Source organism: Oryctolagus cuniculus, chromosome 5 (genome assembly GCF_051225735.1).
Source record: "Oryctolagus cuniculus isolate XC-2025 breed Fujian yellow rabbit chromosome 5, ASM5122573v1, whole genome shotgun sequence".
Taxonomy (NCBI): Eukaryota; Metazoa; Chordata; class Mammalia; order Lagomorpha; family Leporidae; genus Oryctolagus; species Oryctolagus cuniculus.
Window position 1 is genome coordinate 90,114,462 of NC_142871.1, and position 21,443 is coordinate 90,135,904.

General features: G+C 37.5%; 1 protein-coding gene across 2 annotated transcripts in view; it reads left to right on the forward strand.

Annotated features, from left to right (window-relative positions):
- The window catches only part of IBTK (inhibitor of Bruton tyrosine kinase), a 94,149-nt gene that overhangs the window by 65,424 nt on the left and 7,282 nt on the right, over positions 1–21,443 (forward strand). For both annotated transcript variants that reach the window (XM_002714548.6, XM_008263147.5), the window contains exon 26: positions 6,178–6,327. In XM_002714548.6, the coding sequence (XP_002714594.1) occupies positions 6,178–6,327 (150 nt within the window). The remainder of the gene's footprint in view (positions 1–6,177; positions 6,328–21,443) is intronic.

Here is a 21,443-nt window from a genome sequence, read left to right on the forward strand (position 1 = left end):
ATGGGGGTGGTATCTGGGTGTAGCTTAATTGAATATATAAAAGGGGTTGAGTTTAGACGTGGATTTGAGTACCACCCATTTCCATGCCTTCTTGGAAATCTCAGATGTACCATGGTATCAGGTGCATAATGGGAGTGTATTGTGGGTTCTAAGTTTGCAACATTACAGAACTTGTGAGTTCTGCTACATGGAAGGTGGTGGGATGCTGTTGCATGTATTGGGAGGTATGCAGAAAGGGAGATTTGGATGGTGACAGAAAGGATGTTTAGATAGTGCAGACCAACTGTCACTCAGGCTGGGCTGGGCTGTCAGGCAGGGGCCAACCATGGCTGTTGGGTCTACTGGCAAGGGCTTCTGCATGAGCCATGCTGGAGCTGTCATGCAGTATGCCAGCAGTAGCTGTTGTCATGCTATGGGCCTTGTTGCCACACAGGTTGGCTGGGGCTTTCACAAGGCAGGTCAGCTACATTGCTGTCAGTACTGCAGGCTGCATTTTTTTTTTTTTTGACAGGCAGAGTGGATAGTGAGAGAGAGAGACGGAGAGAAAGGTCTTCCTTTGCCGTTGGTTCACCCTCCAATAGCCACTGCAGCCGGCGCACCGCGCTGATCCGATGGCAGGAGCCAGGTGCTACTCCTGGTCTCCCATGGGGTGCAGGGCCCAAGCACTTGGGCCATCCTCCACTGCACTCTCTGGCCACAGCAGAGAGCTGGCCTTGAAGAAAGGCAACCGGGACAGAATCCGGTGCCCCGACTGGAACTAGAACCCAGTGTGCCGGCGCCGCAAGGTGGAGGATTAGCCTAGTGAGCCGCGGCGCCGGCCAATGCAGGCTGCATTTTTGTGTGGCTAATTGCAGCTGTCAAGCCTCAAGTCCCGTTAGCTGACTTACCTGCCCACATCATTTCCCCCTTTGGAGATTTTTTTACTTTAATCTTAATGGGAGGTCAAGGGAGGAAGGTCCATCTGTCACTTATATTTATTTATTTATTTGAGAGGTAGAGTTAACAAATAGTGAGAAGGAGAGAGAGAGAAATGCCTTCCATCTGCTGGTTCACTCCCCAGTTGGCTGCAACAGCCGGAGCTGAGCTGATCAGGAGCTTCCTCTGGGTCTCCCACGTGGGCAAAGGGGCCCAAGTGCTTGGGACATCTTGTATTGCTTTCCCAAGCCACAGGAGAGAGCTGGATCAGAAGTGGAGCAGCCGGGACTAGACCCCTGCGTCCCTATGGGATGCTGGCACTGCAGGTGGAGGATTAACCTACTGCACCACAGTGCCAGCCCCGCATCTGTCACTTCTTTATGCTGTGTCGGGCTGTCATATCGGCCTACCCAGGGAGAGCAGATCCCTGGCTGGCTGATCTAGAGATGTTGTTTGAGGAGCTCGAGATCTGCCACCAGCCGTTGGCAATGGTTGGATTCCCTACATGACAATTGTTTTGGTATGGAACTATTGAATTCGGGAAGAGACAGATTTTATTGGAAGAATACAAATGGGCATAGAAGGAATAAGGGAAGGAACCATGTCAAAGAAGGGAGATCATTTTTTATTGCTCCCCAGATGGCAGAAGCTAACAGGCTTCCCATACCAAAATCATAAAACCAATTACTTAATTTTAAATCCTTTTGATATCTGTCTCCATAAATAATGTACGGATGACAGATTTCATTAGTCATTGTGCATATGTAGCCTCATCAAGTAGGTGTTCTAGGGTCAGTCAGTTGTCTATGACCACTGAAGCTAGGGAATCCACAGAACTGTGCTCTCGAGCCTGGCCAGTGGTTTGTGCTGTGTTGCCCAGGCAGCCGACAGGTTTCTTAAAGCAACTTCGTGGAATATAGTAAGACTCTCTCCCATTAAGGTCGAACACTTTGCCAGGGACTTTTCCTGATAGTAGTGGCTTCCTGAGAAAAATAGAAGTAGGAAAAGCATTTTAGTCCAATTTACAGATTTTATTTATAGAATGATTCATGACTATAGTGATTTACCTATAGACTTTTAAATATTTCATGAAGATATATATTCTTCACCTAAAGAATTATCTGATGCCCTTTTATTCTTTTAGAAGATGTTGTTATACTATATTTATTTTAATATCTGCAAATTTATATATAAATTTATATATAAATTTAATGTCTGCAAATTACAAATTAGTCCTTAAGTCTGCTTATGGTTGTGGTAGGATTTTTCCCTAATCTGGTTACCATTTATTCACCTGTTTATACAATTCCCAGTATATAATTATATTCCTTGTGCTTGCTATTAGGTATGGCAATGGAAAAGTATTTAAGATACCTGTTTTATTTGCATTGAAGTTCTAACTAGTAGAATTTTAGGTCTAATGTGGAAACACCAAGGATATATGGGATTTGGCTACTTTGCGTTATCAAATATTTTACTTGGAGAAACAATACAATATTTCTTACCAATCATCTTGAGTGGAAGAATGCACATTCTTTGTGACCTGGCTTCATATATGAATGTAAATTCTTCCAGTTTCCATCTAGAGCTAACATATATTGTAAACTGATTTTACTCTTGAAAGCAAAAGTTTCAGAACTGCTTTAGATGAGGAACAAAATCCTGGTTAAGTTTTGTGTGGACACAAATGTCTACAGAATACTTTGTAAAGTCCTATGGTTGCTAAGATAGAAAATAGCCAGAACTTCTCAGTTGGGAAAGTAAAATTGTGGACATTCAAACACAGTATCAAATTATGGCATAATCAGAGGAAAGAATAATAGAACCTATTTAAAGACTTTTATATAAGACATTTTATAGCTATGGGTTAGCGAATATATATGAGTTTAAGATATTTTGTAAATATCTTAGTGCTCTGATTTGGACAAGATCTGACTCCCCACTCATGCAGACGTTGAAATCTTGAAGTCTTATGTTAATCATTAAGAGATTAATATTAACAGTGGCTGGCTGAAGGATAGAGGCTTGATTCACTTGTGGTGACTGGGAGGGAGGCCTAGTAGGAGGTTTTTAGGTAACTGAGGCCATGCCCTTGGAAGGTGGTTTTCTTGAGAGAGTTGGTTATATAAGCAGAGTATAGCCATGCCTGCTCTGTGTCCTGGCTCACCATGTGATCCTCTGCACATGCTTTACCATTGCCAGTCTCTACCAGATGCCAGGCTGAGGGGCCACTCAATTTTGGCCTGAACCTCCAAACTGTGAGCCAAAGCAAATTCCCTTCATAAGTGGCTTTTCTCTGTTATTTTAGTTCAAAGAATGAAGACGTGATTTGTATACTTACCCTATGTTTATTCTTTTTTTTTTTAACTTTCATTTAATGAATATAAATTTCCAAAGTACGGCTTATGGATTACAATGGCTTCCCCCCCATAACGTCCCTCCCACCCGCAACCCTCCCCTTTCCCACTCCCTCTCCTCTTCCATTCACATGAGGATTCATTTTCGATTCTCTTTATATACAGAAGATCAGTTTAGCATACATTAAGTAAAGATTTCAACAGTTTGCTCCCACACAGAAACATAAAGTGAAAAATAATAGATGATTTTTTACATGATGATGAAATCAGATCAGACCTATTGTCACGTTTAATCCCAGTGAGAGTCAAGTTGGGAATTGAGGAGATTTTGTCCTCAGTAACTTTAAAAGATACCATTTTGGACTATAAATCTTTTTAAATCAGGAAATCCCTAAATTAACCACTAGAATTGATCTGACAGCTTATGCTTTTACTAACAATGGTTATGATGCTTCTGTATTTAAAGAAATTAGTTTTATGGGGAATGTTCAGGGAGTTTTCTGACAAAAATATTTACCTGGAGTGTTCTCAGTTGATTAAAGGTAGTCTGTAGTTATACCCTGACTACTTTGTTTTTTTAGTAGAAACTTTCAGCTAAGTGTGCTTTTGAGGATGGGAGTTGGGAAGGAAATGGGGAGGGGTTTATTGTATGTATATTTGATTTTTATGTTCTGTGTATGTATTGGTTTTGGGGATTTTTTTGTGACAAAAGTTCATCAAATTTGTTCCTTTTAAAGAAATGTTTTTAGCATGAATAGCTTAGTAAATCATGTTTTTGAAAAAAATCTATAAAGAAGACTAATCTTGGGGACAAGTGTTTGACATAGCACATGGGATGCCTACATTCCCATATCAAAGTGGTTGAGTTTGAATCTTGCTGCTGCTTCTAATCCAGCTTCCTGCTAATGTGCATCCTGGGAGGTAGTAGGTAATGGTTCAGGTATTGAGTCCCTGCCTCCCATGTAGAAGACTCAGATTGAGCTCTCTGGGTTCTTGGCTTTGGCCTGTTGCAGCCCCAGTTGTTGTGGACATTTGGGGAGTGAACCAGCAGGTGGAAGATCTCTTTCTGATTCTCTCTCTCTCTCTCCCCTTCTCTGTCTCTACCTTTCAAATAAAATGAAGACAATAAATAAAAATTAAGACCATTTCAGTCATATTAAATAAGATTGACTAGGGTAAATGACTTTTGAATGTGGATGAAGTAATGTAGTGATTAAATCCGGGTTCTGGAGTGAGCTTTGCCTGAGTCTAAATTTTGATTCTGTTGCTTGACAGCAGTGTGAATCTAAATATCTAAATCAACTATTTAATCTTTCTCTGTCTCAGTATCCTTGCCCATAAAATGAGTTTAATACCACTACTCACCAGGACTGTAAAGATTAAGCCAAGTTAGTACATGGAACATTTTTAGCACAGCACTTTCTATACTGTGTAATCAAATAAATAAATGTTAACCATTATTTACTTGAATAAATTATAACTCAATTTATGATATGTTCACATAATTAACTCCTTATTATATCTTTTTAGTGATTTTTGTTTTCGTTTAGAAAAATCTGTAAGGCAGTTTATGTTGTTTAGTATTTACTGAGTAAATGAAAAGGTGGTCAAGATTTTCAACTAATGTTTTTATGAATAGATACTTAGTTCATATACTAATGAAATAAAGTATTAGTCATCATTTTCTTCTTACCTCTTTTATATTTTTTAAGACTAAATGCTTAGTTCATATGCTAATGAAATAAAGTGTTAGTCATCATTTCCTCTTATCTATTTTATATTTGGCTCTTTATAAGAAGTATGTTGTTGCCTTGACTTCTTATTGAAGGTAATGGTAGATGGATGGCAAAGGATGAGTTCTGGTGCTGGTGCAGCAGGTTAAGCCTCAACCTACAACACCAGTATTTCTGTTATAGTGCCAATTTGATTCCTGGCTGCTCAGCTTCAGATCAAGATGCCTGCTAATGCTCCTGGGAAAGCAATGGATGATGGCCCAAATACTTAGGCTCCTACCATCCATGTGGGAGACCTCAAATGCAGTTTCAGGCTCCTGGCTTCAGCCTGGCTTAGCCCTGGCCATTGTGGCCATTTGGGGAGTGAACTAGAAGATGGAAGATTTATTTCTCTCTGTGTGTCTTCTCTGTCACTCTGTCTTTCAAGTAAATAAAAGAAGTCTTTTTTTTTTTTTTTATGATGAGATCTGAAGTCATAAAAATTAGTATAGATACCAGTTGTGCCATATCTCTGATGATCCTATGGTCATTAAGAGCCTGAACTTTGGCTTTATTCTTCATACTAGATGTGATGGAAATATTTATCTTTCTGGATTACAGTTATGAAGATAAATTAGATAATGTGTGTGAAAGTGTTTTGTACGTATAGTTGATGGTTTGGTCAGAAACAGATATGAATTAGCTATTCAAATAAAATGTAAGATTTTAGAAGGCCTTTCTTTTTTATAGGGGATCTAAAATAGTTTATGAACTTAATCTGATATGACTTTATGGCTTCAAAATATAAATTTAACTCTTTTCAATATTATTTGATTAATTGATTAACATTTGTGTTTGTTTCCGAACATGGCCATTTTGTTTTCTATGTAATTAAACATGGAGAAAAATCAAAATTAGACCAGAAAATTGTTGATGTTATTATTGTTTATGATTTTGACCATCTAGTGTTAAAATTTATGGGGCTGGTTTGTTTTACTAGATTCTTCTGTTCATGATTAATTGAATAATGGTAATTAATCAATTAATGGTTGCTGGATTAAGGGTGGAAGCCTGAATCATTTGTCTAAATTGGCAACTGGGCTAAATGGGAGGTCTTTAGCTCACTGAGGTCATGCCCTTGGAAGGTGGTTCTCTTAGATTTTTTTTAAATATGATATCACTTTCTTTTGCAGGACTACTTCTCTGCATACAGTTTCATCCAAATCATTCCGGGATTTCTTACCAGAAGAAAAGAAATCTGTTACTGGACATAGTTTAGGAGATTATGTCAAGAAAGTTTCTATTAAAGGAGTTGAATATTCTCAGGCATCAAAAATTGTAAGGTAATGAACTTAAACCCAGTATATTTTCTGTCTTAAGATATTCTGTGGTGGTTTTATTTTCTGAAATAATCATAAAAAATTTATGAGGCAGTTTTTTTTAGTATATTCTTTTACATTCAAAATTAAAATAAGCATGTATATTACCACTTTTTTTATGGAAGCAATTTTATTGAGGAATTTGTCTTACAACAAACTACATATATTTAAGGTATGGAATAGGAAGTTTGGAGTATGTATATATAACGCTTGGGAGATCATCACAGCATTCAAGATAGTGAACATCATCATCATCAGATGTTTCCTCCTGCCTGTAATCTGCAAACAACTACTAAAATGCATCTGACAATATAAAATAGCTTCTATCTCTTAAGAGTTTTATTTCAGTGGAATCATTCAGTGGTACTCTTTTGAAAAATGTGTTCCTTTACTCAGTATAATTTTTTGAGGTTTATGCATGTTGTTAAATGTATCAATAGCTGATTGCATTTAATTGGTAGTTTTCATTGTATGGATATACCATCATCTCTATTCTGTGTCTACTGATGGACCTTTGGTTATTTTCAGTATTTTCTCTAGCCATTTTTGTAAGTGATTTTAACTGTCCAATATATTCTAAAAAGATGTTTCATATTTTAAATAGTTACATGAAACATAAAAGTCTATCCATAATTTAAAAGCATTATTTTAATAAAAATAGCTTCTCCAACATGACATATAAAGTTTCTTCTTAGTCATTGTTCCTAAGGGAATGTTCTTGAGACTTTAGGTAGTCCAGTGTTGGAAGAAGATATTTTAAATCACTTGACTAAATAATGATCTTTTCTTCCTGGTTTCCGCTAATATGACATCTCCCAAAGATATTAATCACTAAAATGTTTTAGACAAAACGAAATGTAATTTAAAATGTTAGTTACCAGATTAATGTTTTGTTTTATGTAATGGTAAATCTCTTATTTCTATGTCACACAATTTTTCATCTTAAGCCCCCTTTATAAAATGAAATCCATGTCCAATTCCAGTATACTATGCAGATAAGGTGAACTTATGACTCAGACAAGAAGAGGGACTAGGAACCATACCAGTTGAACCTCACCTTACCCATTCTGTCCCCAGCTCCTGAGGAACTGTCAAAGTCTTCTAACAACATTGCTTGGAAACTGGTGGTTTAGATGAAATGTTTAGACTTTTTTTTAATTTTTAATATCACTGTTAGCCTCCTTATTTTAGATTTATTTATTTATTTGAAAGGTAGAGCAACAGAGAGGAAGCGACAGATTTTTCATCCAGGGGTTTACTTCCCAATTGGCTACAACAGCCAGGTTTGGGTCAGGATGAGACAAAAGCCAGGAACTCCATCCTGGTCTCCTGCAGGGTGGCAGGAGTCCAAGCATTTGAGCCATCTTCTTTTTTTTTTTTTTTTTTAAACTTTTATTTAATGCATATAAATTTCCAAAGTACGACTTATGGATTACAAATGGCTTCCCCCCCATACCGTCCCTCCCACCCACAACCCTCCCCTTTCCCACTCCCTCTCCCTTCCATTCACATCAAGATTCATTTTCGATTATCTTAATATACAGAAGATCAGCTTAGTATACATTAAGTATGGATTTCAACAGTTTGCTCCCACACAGAAACATAAAGTGAAAAATAATAGATGATTTTTTTAAATGATGATGAAATCAGAGCAGACCTATTGTCATGTTTAATCCCAGTGAGAGTCAAGTTGGGAATTGATAATTTCTTTTTTTTTTTTTTTTTTTTTTTTTTTTTACAGAGGATCAGTTTAGTATGCATTAAGTAAGGATTTCAACAGTTTGCACCCCCATAGAAACACAAAGTGAAATATATTGTTTGAGTACTCGTTATAGCATTAAATCTCAATGTACAGCACATTAAGGATAGAGATCCTACATGAGGAGTAAGTGCACAGTGACTCCTGTTGTTGACTTTACCAATTGACACTCCTGTCTATGGCATCAGTAATCTCCCTATGCTCCAGTCATGAGTTTCCAAGGCTATGGAAGCCCTCTGAGTTCTCCGACTCTTATCTTGTTTAGACAAGGTCATAGTCAAAGTGGAGGTTCTCTCCTCCCTTCAGAGAAAGGTACCTCCTTCTTTGATGACCTGTTCTTTCCACTGGGATCTCACTCGCAGAGATCTTTTGCCAGAGTGTCTTGTGAGCCATCTTCTGCTGGCCTTCCTAGGCCCGTTAGCAGAAAGGTGGATCAGAAGCAGAGCAGCGAGGTCTCAAATTGTCACTCTAATGTGAGATGCTGGCTTTGCAGCCCATGGTTTAATTCACTGTTCTACAACACCAGCCCCATGTAGACCATATTTTTAAATAGCAAGACATATAGCTTCTTTATTTTCCTAATGAGAGTCACACAAATCTGCCTCTGTTTGTATTCATCATCTTAATCCTCCTTTCTAGTTTTGTAATAGAAAAATTATCCCTGCCATGTATAGCCGTACCTATACGTCTGCTTTTATCTTACGCTTTCCCACTTCAGAGGACTTAAGCTATTAATTATCCCATTCTGTTCTTGAATAGATTCAATCTTTTCTTTTACTAGTTTCTTCCCATCTGGTTTTGGGTCTGTCTTATGTGGTCTGGATGGGAAAATCAATCCCTCCATACTTGATTTGAATAATTGTACTCCCCCCCTTCACAGCCACATTTCTCAAGGAAGCTGTCAATTCCCACTCTTTGATTCATTTTGCCTTTTAGCCATATTACTGAACTCAAAACACTTTAAGCTAAGTTCAGCAATGACCTTCATATTGCCAACAACATGAACTTTTTTTTTTCTTTTTTGACAGGCAGAGTGGACAGTGAGAGAGAGAGACAGAGAGAAAGGTCTTCCTTTTGCCGTTGGTTCACTCTCCAATGGCCGCCACAGCTGGCGCACTGTGGCCGGCGCACCACGCTGATCCAATGGCAGGAGCCAGGTACTTCTCCTGGTCTCCCATGGGGTGCAGGGCCCAAGCACTTGGGCCATCCTCCAATGCACTCCCTGGCCATAGCAGAGAGCTGGCCTGGAAGAGGGGCAACTGGGACAGAATCCGGCGCCCCGACCGGGACTAGAACCCTGTGTGCCGGCGCTGCAAGGCGGGGGATTAGCCTAGTGAGCCGCGGCGCTGGCACAACATGAACTTTTTATGTGACTTATAATACTTGATAAGTTCAATTATAGATCATCTCATTTCTTTTCATATTTTATATTTTTCTACACTGGTCTTGCCATTTCCTGCTTCTTTTATTTTCCTTCAGTATGTTGAGCCTTGTGGTAGGCAGTCAATGATTATTTTGTGAATGACTAAATGAATTTAAAACTTCCCTTCTTTTTCTTTTTTGACAGGTAGAGTGGACAGTGAGAGAGAGAGACAGAGAGAAAGGTCTTCCTTTGCCGTTGGTTCACCCTCCAATGGCTGCCGTGGCTGGCGCACCGCGCTGATCCAAAGGCAGGAGCCAGGTGCTTCTCCTGGTCTCCCATGGGGTGCAGGGCCCAAGCACTTGGGTCATCCTCCACTGCACTCCCACGCCATAGCAGAGAGCTGGCCTGGAAGAGGGGCAACCGGGACAGAATCCGGCGCCCCGACCGGGACTAGAACCCGGTGTGCCGGCGCCGCTAGGCGGAGGATTAGCCTGTTGAGCCACGGCACCAGCCGACTAAATGAATTTAAATTGTAGTTCTGTTTCAAGTAAGGTTTGTTTCTAGTATAATGAGTTATGTTGTATTCCTTTGATACATATGAAAATTAAATTCATTTATGCAATGCTTTTGTATTTTACATATTAATATATTTTGAAAATTTTTCAGTTTTCAGATAAAGAGTTGTCATAATTCTTAATACATTAAGGACCTGTATTTTCATAGTTGGTCACTAGATGGTGCTGTAACATCAGTGTTTTTAATTCGGAAGGCATGCCTTGCCCTGCTTTGAAGTTTGAATTGAATGGGTGTATGACAGTATCAAATGTTCATAGCGTAGTTGTTGATATGAGAGTTAATGTTTTAAATAGCTGTGGCTATCACTATAATGAGCCTCAGAAAGAAAATGCACAGCTTGGGTTTCACTTACTTTATCATGGAAAAAATATAAATGACAACTGAGCTTGTTTTAAAAGGAAATATCAAATATTACATTGTAAAATATTTAATGAAACACCTGAAATATACATAATATTCTACTGATCTCTGTTGGATACACACAAGGGGCTTTCAGAAAGGTAATGGAAAGGCATTTTATGAAAAAATATGTATGAGCCGACGCTGCGGCTCACTAGGTCAATCCTCTGCCTGCGGCGCCAGCACCCTGGGTTGTAGTCCCGGTTGGGGCGCCGGATTCTGTCCCGGTTGCCCCTCTTCCAGTCCAGCTCTGTGCTGTGGCCCGGGAGGGCAGTGGAGGATGGCCCAAGTGCTTGGGCCCTGCACCCATATGGGAGACCAGGAGGAAGCACCTGGCTCCTGGCTTCGGATCAGCGTGGCGCACCGGCCGTAGTGGCCATTTTGGGGGTGAACCAATAGAAGGAAGACCTTTCTCTCTGTCTCTCTCTCTCACTGTCCACTCTGCCTGTCAAAAAAAAAAAAAAAAAAGTATGGATTTAAATTATTTTTGTTCCAAAATTAACTCGTCTTTTAACTCCACTTTCCATAAATTTCCCTCATATAGGAGTATAATAATACACAGGCCCAGCTTTAGTGTGTTTGAAATCTGGTTGGTAAATCTGAATGCTTATAAACACATATGGTTGTTACATGACAGAGCAAGAATGCAATTACAGTTACAATATAATAGTACTAAAGAGATCACAAAGAAAAATATAATTAAGTGCCAAATGAGTAAAGAAAAAATGACCATGGGCTAGAGTTACTTGGAAAGACTTCATTGAGGAAGAAGGGTTAGAGCTGTTTCAGTTCATAAACACTTTGTATTCAACTCCAAATATCTGTTCATTGTATTTAAGATCATGTGGCTAAGAATAGGAAACCTAGATCAATTCATTACTGATCCCTTTCATTGTCTCAAGCTTTTGAACATAGGATGGGGTTTTTGAAAGACAGGCAATATAAACATAGGAAGTAGTGGGAGTTAAAGCCAGAAGACAGGAATGCTTGTAGATCCTTTGGGAGTGAGGGTGGCAGGGGAAGGGGCTCATCTTGGGAAATTCCACAGATTATACATTCCTGTTTTAATTGTAGAAAATGTGATTTTTTTTCAGGCTCAGGCAGGAATGGGAATGTCATTTGGGAGTATTAAAATGTAGAAGAGAGGGATTTGGGCAACTTTTATTTATGTCTTCATTTCATGTGTTTCTTATTTCATTTCACTTAAATACCCTGTTATGTAATTCTGGACAGACAATGAACTTAGTAGTAAGAAAACTCTTTGTGAGACAAACAAAAGTAATCACTAGCAACTCTAGTCTTATATAAAATCTTTGTAATTAAGCTAGTACAAAATTCTTTTTTTTCTTTTTTTATTTAGTAAATATAAATTTCCAAAGTACAGTTTATGGATTACATTGGTTCCCTCCCCCCCCCATAATTTCCCTCCCACTCGCACCCCTCCCATCTCCCGCTCCCTCTTCCATTCCATTCACATCAAGATTCATTTTCAATTCTCTTTTTATACAGAAGATCGATTCAGTATATATTAAGTAAAGATTTCATCAGTTTGCACCCACACAGAAACACAAAGTGTAAAAATACTGTTTCAGTACTAGTTATAGCATTACTTCACATTGGACAACATATTAAGGACAGATCCCACATGAGAAGTAAGTACACAGTGACTGCTGTTGTTGACTTCACAAACTGACACTCTTGTTTATGGCGTCAGTAATCTCCCTAGGCTCTAGTCATGAGTTGCCAAGGCTATGGAAGCCTTTTGGGTTTGCCGACTTCGATCTTATTCCGACAGGGTCATAGTCAAAGTGGAAGTTCTCTCCTCCCTTCAGAGAAAGGTACCTCCTTCTTTGATGTCCCCGTTCTTTCCACTGGGATCTCACTCACAGAGATCTTTCATTTAGGTCCTTTTTTTTTTTTTTTTTTTTTTCCCCAGAGTATCTTGGCTTTCCATGCCTAAAATACTCTCATGGGCTCTTCAGCCAGATCCAAATGACTTAAGGGCTGATTCTGAGGCTAGAGTGCTATTTAGGACATCTGCCATTCTATGAGTCTGCTGTATATCCCGCTTCCCATGTTGGATCATTCTTTCCCTTTTTGATTCTATCAGTTAGTATTAGCAGACACTAGTCTTGTTTGTATGATCCCTTTGACTCTTAGACCTATCAGTGTGATCAACTGTGAACTGAAGTTGATCACTTGGACTAGTGAGATGGTACTGTACATGCCACCTTGATGGGATTGAATTGGAATCCCCTGGCACATTTCTAACTCCACCATTTGGGGCAAGTCCGATTGAGCATGTCCCAAATTGTACATCGCCTCTCTCTCTTATTCCCACTCTTATATTTAACAGGGATCACTTTTCAGTTAAAATTTAAACACCTAAGAAGAATTGTGTGTTAATTACAGAGTTCAACCAATAGTACTAGAACAAAAAAAAAAATACTAAAATGGATAAAGTATTACATTAGCTAGTACAAAATTCTATTTTTAAAAAATGCCAACTGTATGAGCAAAAAATAAGTTAACTGTTTTCTGAATTTATAAATTTATCAATATTAACATTCTTCAGTTTGAACAAAAATATTACAAAAATTTTAGTAAAACTTTACCAGAAGGCTAAATTTTATACACATTTTCTATTTTAGTGTTTGTCTTTGTTACTAATATATAAAATCTAATGCTATGTTTTTTGTTTGAAAATTTAGGATGTTTTAGATGTGTGTTCAATCATAGTTCAATTTTTTTTTTTTTAAAGATTTTATTTATTTATTTGAGAGGTAGAGTTTTAGACAGAAAGATCTTCTATCCACTGGTTCATTCCCCAAATGGCTGCATTGGCCAGTTCTGGGCCAATCTGAAGCCAGGAGCCTCCTCTGGTGCTCCCACATGGGTACAGGGGCCCGGGCACTGTAGCAGAGAGCTGGATTGGAAGAGGAGCAGCTGAAACACAGACTAGCACCCATATGGGATGCTGGTGCCACAGGCCGAGGCTTAGTCTACTAAACCACAGCTCTGGCCCCACAACTTTGCTTTATTTTAAGATGAACTTTTGATAAGCTCCAAGTTAATGTGATTATCCACTGAAAAAATCATTACTGGAAAGAGTTCTGGGGCTGTAGTCTTAAGAAGCATACTTGAGATTCACTCTAACACTGTTGTCCTTTTTGAACCTTTCTGAGCTTCAGTTTCATCATAAATGAAATGAGAATAATAATAATAATACCAATTGCACAGATTTACACTGAGGCTTTTAACAGTGAAAGTACTTTAACAGTCATAAAACATTGCATAAATATTTATGCTTAAATTCTGGTTGCTTCTCTTTGGTTTATCATTTTCAAGGACAGTCTATCTGCTGCTTGTTACTTAGGAGTTAAATAATAATTGATTCTATAATGTTTTCACGTTTCTTGGACAGTTTCAAAACATTTTATTTGATCCTTAGAACACCAGGGTGATTTCTGAGCACTTAAATCGTTATCTGTGTTTTGTTCTATGTTATGCTTTAATGTCTTAGCCTTTAATTTCTAGCCTTAGAATGATTTTAAGACATTCCAAGGGACTTACCGATCAAGACAATTTGTATTTAGTCTCTAACATAGTTCTATCTGAATGTAGAATTTTTCCTGTTTATTTTATAGTCATCCTAGTCTATAGTCTTATCATCTCATAACAAATTTGTCCCAATAGCTTTCTAGCTCATTTCTTCTGTACTTCATTTTTCTCCTTGTCCAGTGTTCTCATCTGCTTTGCCCTGGGATTTCTGTTATTTGGGTGTCACAGGTCAGTTAAGATCTAGCAGGTTTTAAGTCACAGAACAGCATTAAAACTAAGAATTATAACTAGACCCATTCTCACTTCATTTTTATTTAAGTATCTATATATGGAAGAAAAAGTTATCAGTAATTTAAAGGAATTGGAGCTTTAAAATAACAATAGCAACAAAAACCACAACAAACTCTGTTTCTATTTTACCCTGTATATAGAAAAAAAAACTTCTTAACTTTGTGTTTCAATCTTTTATTCTGTAATAACTTTTTTACAAACAACTATGTGCCAGATATTCTGCTGGACATTGAGATACAAAAATGAATGAAACACAGAATGAAACACAGTTCTATATCCTGAGAGACTGTCTAGTAGCTAAGACAGATGTGTAAACAATAATAACAGTATGTGAAGCTTTTTAATAGTGACTGAAGTTTTGTAGGAGGAAAGAGAGGGTGATATTTGAGCCAATATTTAAGGAACAAGGAGACATTTGAAATGGAATGCATTCCAGATGAAGAGGAATAAAGAAATAAAGACATCTGTGTCATAATGGGAAACATATTTCAAGTAAAAAAGACCTGGATTTGAATTCTCTCTCTGCAATTTATCCAATCTGTGAACCAGACAAATTGTATAATATTCTGAGTCCTAGTTTCCTGATATGTGTAATGCAGTATAGAGAACTGCAAGGATTAAATGAAATAATCTACATGGAAGTACTTAGACTCAGTAAATTTGTTTGCGCACACATCAGGTCTAAACATTTTATCTTTTACTGAATTCATTTTTATACTCTGGCCCTACTGTTTCTTTTCTTTTTTATTTTATTTCTCTTTAAATATCCTCCTTAACCTCAATCTAATCATTTTTTATTTATTGAAGAGAATGGCACATAAGTAAGCAACCAAAACCATTTACAGTTCTCTGTATTTATGCAATCGAAATACTATTTTATTGCTACTTTCCTTAGACTCAATGTCATTTCCTCATTGAAACCATCAGTGTATACAGTTATGTTTACTTGTCCATGAATCCATAGTACTTTGTACATGTTAGTGTTGGTATCAGTTACACTGCTTTATCATTGTACAAGCATAGTGTTGTTTTAAAAATTAAAAAATTTCCTCAATCAGAATTTTTTGAAGGAGGGGATCAAGGTTTTTTTTTTAAATATATGGTTCTAGTTTTTTAAAATTTTGAATTAGTTTTTAACAGATACAGTGTGTTTTGTAGACACAGTTCAGAGAATGTAATGATATTCCCTTCTCTCCCTCCCTTCCTCTCCCCCACCTTCCTTGATCCTCTTTTTCTGTCTTGTTTTTAGTTTTAGGATAGCATATTTTAAATTTACATTACAGTAAAAAGGCTTAATATTTTGCTGAATAAGAAGTTTAACACATAAAAAGCTAAAAGACCCTAGGTTAGTGAGAATATAGATAATGGCTATAAACAATAATTGAATAGAAAAATGACCATTTCACCCATGTACAGTAACACTTAAAGTAATCATAGATCATTAAAACTATAGTAGCATGACATTCTTTTTTTTTTTTTTTAATTTTTTTGACAGGCAGAGTGGACAGTGAGAGAGAGAGACAGAGAGAAAGGTCTTCCCTTGCCATTGGTTCACCCTCCAATGGCCGCTGCGGCTGGCGCACCGCGCTGATTCGATGGCAGGAGCCAGGTGCTTCTCCTGGTCTCCCATAGGGTGCAGGGCCCGAACACTTGGGCCATCCTCCACTGCACTCCCTGGTCACAGCAGAGAGCTGGCCTGGAAGAGGGGCAACCGGGACAGAATCCGGCTCCCCGACCGGGACTAGAACCCAGTGTGCCGGCGCCGCAAGGCGGAGGATTAGATTAGCCTAGTGAGCCACGGCGCCGGCCGCATGACATTCTTAACTATTGATTTTACAAAGATATAAAACAAAGTTTTACAAAGCTGTATTTGAAGCAATACTGATATACACAGACATTTCTTTCTTTTTTCTTTCTTTTCTTTTTTTTTTTTTTTAAATTTTACCTCCCACATTTAAGGCAGAAATATGGTATTTGTCTTTGTGGGTCAGGCTAATTTCACTTACCACAGTGCTCTTCAGTTGCATCCATTGTACTGCAAATTGTAGAATGTCATGTTTTTTATAGCTGAATAATACTCTGTTATGTATATATGCCACATCTTTTTATCCATTCATCTGATGATGAACATGTGGTTGATTCTGAGTTTTGGCTACCGTGAGCAGTACTGCTATGAGCATGGTGGTTTGGTATCTCCTTGATTCACTGTGATCAAGTCTTTTGGGTATATACCCAGTAGTGGGATTGCTGGATCATACGGGCAAGTCTATGCCTAGTTTTTTAACAGATCTCCACAGTGTGTTCCACAGTGGCTGCACTACTTTACATTCCCACCAACAGTGTATAAGTGTTCTCCTTTGTCCACATTCTCCCCAGCATTTGTTACTCTTTGTATTTTGGATTTGAGACATTCTGACAAGGAGTGAGGTGATATCTCATTGTGGTTTTGATTTACATTTCCCTGATGGCTAGTGATGTTGAGCATTCTTTCATATATTTGTTGGCCATTTGTATTTCTTCTTTTGAGAGCTGTCTATTGAAGTCCTTTGTCCATTTCTCAACTGGATTGGTTATTTTTTTGTTGTAGAGTTTTCTAAGTTACTGATATATTCTGTATAACAATCCTTTGCCAGATAGGTGGTTTGCAATTTTTTTTTCTCATTCTGTTGAATGTCTCTTCACTCTTTTGATCATTTCCTTTGTTGTACAAAAGCTTTTGAGTTTGATATGGTCCCATTTGCTTAGTTATTCTTTTGTTGCCTGTGCTTTGGGTGTCTTTTCCAAGAAGTTGTTCCCTACACCAATGTCTTGGAGTATTTCCCCTACTTTTTCTTCCAGCAGCTTCATAGTCTCAGGCCTTAACATTTTGGTCTTTGTTCCATCTTGAGTTGATTTTTGTATATATAGAGAGGTATGGATCTAATTTCATTCTTCTGCATATATAAATCCAGTTTTGCGAGAATTGTTTGTTAAAGAGATTGTCCTTACTCCACTGTATGGTCTGTTTATCAAAAATCAGTTGGCTGTATGTATGTGGATTAATTTCTGGGCTCTGTTTTCTGTTCCATGGTTCTGTGTATCAGTTTTTAGGCACTGCCATGCTGTTTTTTTTTTTTCTTTTTAAGATTTATTTATTTGAAAGGCAGAATTACAGAGAGGCAGAGGCAGAGAGCGAGAGAGAAATCTTCCATCTGCTGCTTCACTCCCCAAATGGCTGCTATGGTCTGAGCTCGGCTGATCTGGAACCAGGAGCCAAGAGCTTCTTCTGGTTCTCCCACTTGGGTGCAGGGGTCTAAACACGTTGACCATCTTCTACTGCTTTCTCAGGCCACAGCAGAGAGCTTCACCCACTACAATGGCCACAGTGCCAGCCCCAACCATGCTATTTTAATTACTATAAGCTTTGTAGTATGCTTTGAAATCAGGTATTTTGATGCCTCTAGATTGATTTTTCTTGTTCAGTATCACTTTGGCTATTCTGGATCTTTTATGATGCCATAAGAATCATAGCGTTGCTTTTTCTAGTTTTCTAAAGAATGTGATTGATATTTTGATAGGGATTTCATTGAATCTATAGATTGGTTTAAGTAGGATAGACATTTTAATGATATTGATTCTTCTGATCCATGAGCAAGGAATATGTTTCCATTTTTGGTGTCTTTGAAGGTTTCTTTCATCAATGTTTGATAACCATCACTGCAGAGATCTTTCACTTTGGCTAAACTTATTCCTAAATATTTGATTTTTTTTGTTTCTGTTTTGACTGGGATTTCTTTCTTGCTTTCTCTTTGTATGAGTTCACCATTGGCATACAAAATGTTACTGCTTTTTGTATGTTTATTTTGTAACCTACAACTTTACTGAATTGGTTTATCAATTCTAATAGCGTTTTGGTGGAATGTTTAAGGTTTTCCATGTGCAACGTCATGTCATCTGCAAACATGGGTAGTTTGACTTCCTCTTTTTCAATTTTGATGCCCTTTCTTTTTCTCTTGCTTAATTGATCTTGCTAAAACTTCCAGTACTTTATTGAATAAGAGTGGTGAAGTGAACATGCTTGTCTTGTTCCAGTTCTGAGGGGAAATGTTTTCAGCTTTCCCCCATTCAGGAGGGTATTGGCTGTTGGTTTGTCATATAAAACCTTAATAATTTTGAGGAAACTTCCTTCTATACCTAATTTGTAGAGTTTTTATCATGAAATTGTGTTGAATTTTATTAGATGCTTTCTCTGAATCTGTTGAGATGATCATGGTTTTTATTTTTCATTCTATTGATATGATTTATGACATTGATTTGCAAATGTTGAACCAGCCTTGCATTTCTGGGTTAAATCGCATTTGATTGTGATGGATGATCTTTTTGATGTGGTTTCAGTTTCAATTTGCTAGTATTTTGTTGAGAATCTTTTTATCTATGTTCATTAAAGATATAGGTCTATAGTTTTTGTGTTGTGCCTTTGCTAGATTTTGGTATGAAAGTAATGTTGGCATCAAGAAAAGAGTTTGGCATAGTTCCATCCTGTTCAATATTTTTGAATAGTTTGAAGAATATTGGTGTTACTTCCTCTTTAAATGTTGTATAGAATTCAGTAGTAAAGTCATTAGGTCGTGGACTTTTTCCTGATGGAAGACTTTTGATTACAGCTTCAATCTCATTGCTTGTGAAGGGTCTGTATGGATTGTCCATATCTTCTTGAGTTAATCTTGTTAGATTATATGAATCCAGGAATTTATCCATTTCTTCAAGGTTTTCCACTTTATTAGCATATAATTCTTTGTAGTAGTTTCTTATGATCCTTTGTTATTTCAATAATATGTTATTTTAGTTATTTAATCATTTCCTCTTTTTTTTCTTTGTTAGTCCAGCTAGTAGTTTATATATTTTGTTTATCTTCTTGAAAAACCAACATTTTGTTTTGTTGATCTTTTATTTATTTATTTTTTTAGTTTTATTTATTTCTTCTCTGATCCTTATTATTTCTTGCCTCCTTCTGATATTGGGCTTGGTTTGTTCCTGTTTTTCTGTCTTCAGGATGTATCATTAGATCCTTAATTTGAGACATTTCTCTTTATTAATGTAAGCACCTAATACTATAAATTTCCCTCTTAATATTGCTTTTGCTGGAACCCACAGGTTTTGATATGTTGTTTTCATTTTCATTTACTTCAAGAAACTTTCTGATTTCCTTTTTAATTTCTTCAATGACCTGTTAATCATTCAGAAGCATATTATTTAATTTCCAAGTATTTATGTGTATTCTATTGTTCTTGTTGTTGATTTCAAGTTTTATTCCTTTATAGTCTGAGAAAATACCTGGTATGATTTCAACCTTTTTTCATTTGCTGAGACTTGATTTGTGGCCTAATATGTGGTTTATCCTAGAAAATGTTCCATGTGCTGATGCTGTTAGGAAAAAGAGTTGCAGATTGGTGCCTCCTCACAGGGCACCGTAAACGTTAGGAAAAGAGGTGCAGAATAGAGAGGAGGCATTGAATGAATTTACAACCAGATCGAATTTATTCAGAGAAAATAAATTTGCAGAGGTAGGTGACCAGCTACTAGCGTGCATATGATGGAATGCATGGCAGAAGGCTCTGACCTTCAGGGGCCAGATCTTTTTATATTTTTGGAAGGCTAGGGATGGGGTTGGGGGTAAGGGCCAGCAGATGGAGGTGAATTCCTAGAACTGATCTTTCAGATGGCCATATTGGGTGTCATATAAAGCCAATAGGATGTGAGACCCACTTGAAATTCAAGGGTGAGACTATGGAAGTCAGTTTGGAGATTCCTCAGAAACCTGAATATAACCCTACCATACAACCCAGCCATCCCACTCCTTGGAATTTACCCAAAGGAAATTAAATTGGCAAATAAAAGAGCTGTCTGCATCTTAATGTTTATTGCAGCTCAATTCACAATAGCTAAGATAATAATAGCTAATAATAGCTATTAATAATAACAATAGCTAATTAATAAGGAATCAACCTAAATGCCCATCAACAGTAGACTGGATAAAGAAATTATGGGACATGTACTCTATAGAATACTATACAGCAGTAAAAAACAGTGAAATCCGGTCATTTGCAACAAAATGGAGGAATCTTGAAAACATCGTGCTGAGTGAAATAAGCCAGTCCCAAAGGGACAAATATCATATATTCTCCCTGATTGGTGACAACTAACCGAGCACCAAAAAGGAAACCTGATGAAGTGAAATGGACACTATGAAGCCCTTGTCCTGACTGTTGATGAACAACTTAATACTTTATCCTGTTTAGTATTTTTTTTGTTCTACTTAATACTATTGGTTGAACTCTGTAATTAACACACAATTATTCTTAGGTGTTTAAATTTACCTGAAAAGTGATCCCTGTTAAAAATAAGAGTGGGAATAAGAGAGAGAGGCGATGTACAATTTGGGACATGCTCAATCAGACTTGCCCCAAATGGTAGAGTTAGATACTTGCCTGGGGACTCCCAATCAATCCCATCAAGGTGGCATGTACCAATGTCATCTCACTAGTCCAAGTGATCAATTTCAGTTCATAATTTATCATAATGGTAGGATTAAGAGTCAAAGGGATCACATAAACAAGACTAGTCTGCTAATACTAACTGTTAGAATTAAAAAGGAGAGAACAATCCAACATGGGAAGTGGGATACACAGCAGACCCATAGAATGGCAGATGTCCTAAATAGCACTCTGGCCTCAGAATCAGCCCTTAAGTCATTTGGATCTGGCTAAAAAGCCCATGAGAGTAGTTCAGGTATGGAAAGCCAAGACACTGTGGCAAAAAAAAAAAAAAAACAAAACAAAACAAAACACACCACAAAACAACAACAGACTAAACTAAACTAAATGAAAGATCTCTGCGAGTGAGATCCCAGTGTAAAGAACAGGCCGTCAAAGAAGGAGATACCTTTCTCTGAAGGGAGGAGAGAACTTCCACTTTGACTATGACCTTGTCTAAATAAGATTGGAGTTGGCAAACTCAAAAGGCTTCCATAGTCTTGGCAACTCATGACAAGAGCTAGGGTGATTACTGACGCCATAAATAAGAGTGTCAGTTGTTAAATCAACAACAGGAGTCATTGTGCACTTAGTCCCCATGTAGGATCTTTGTCCTTAA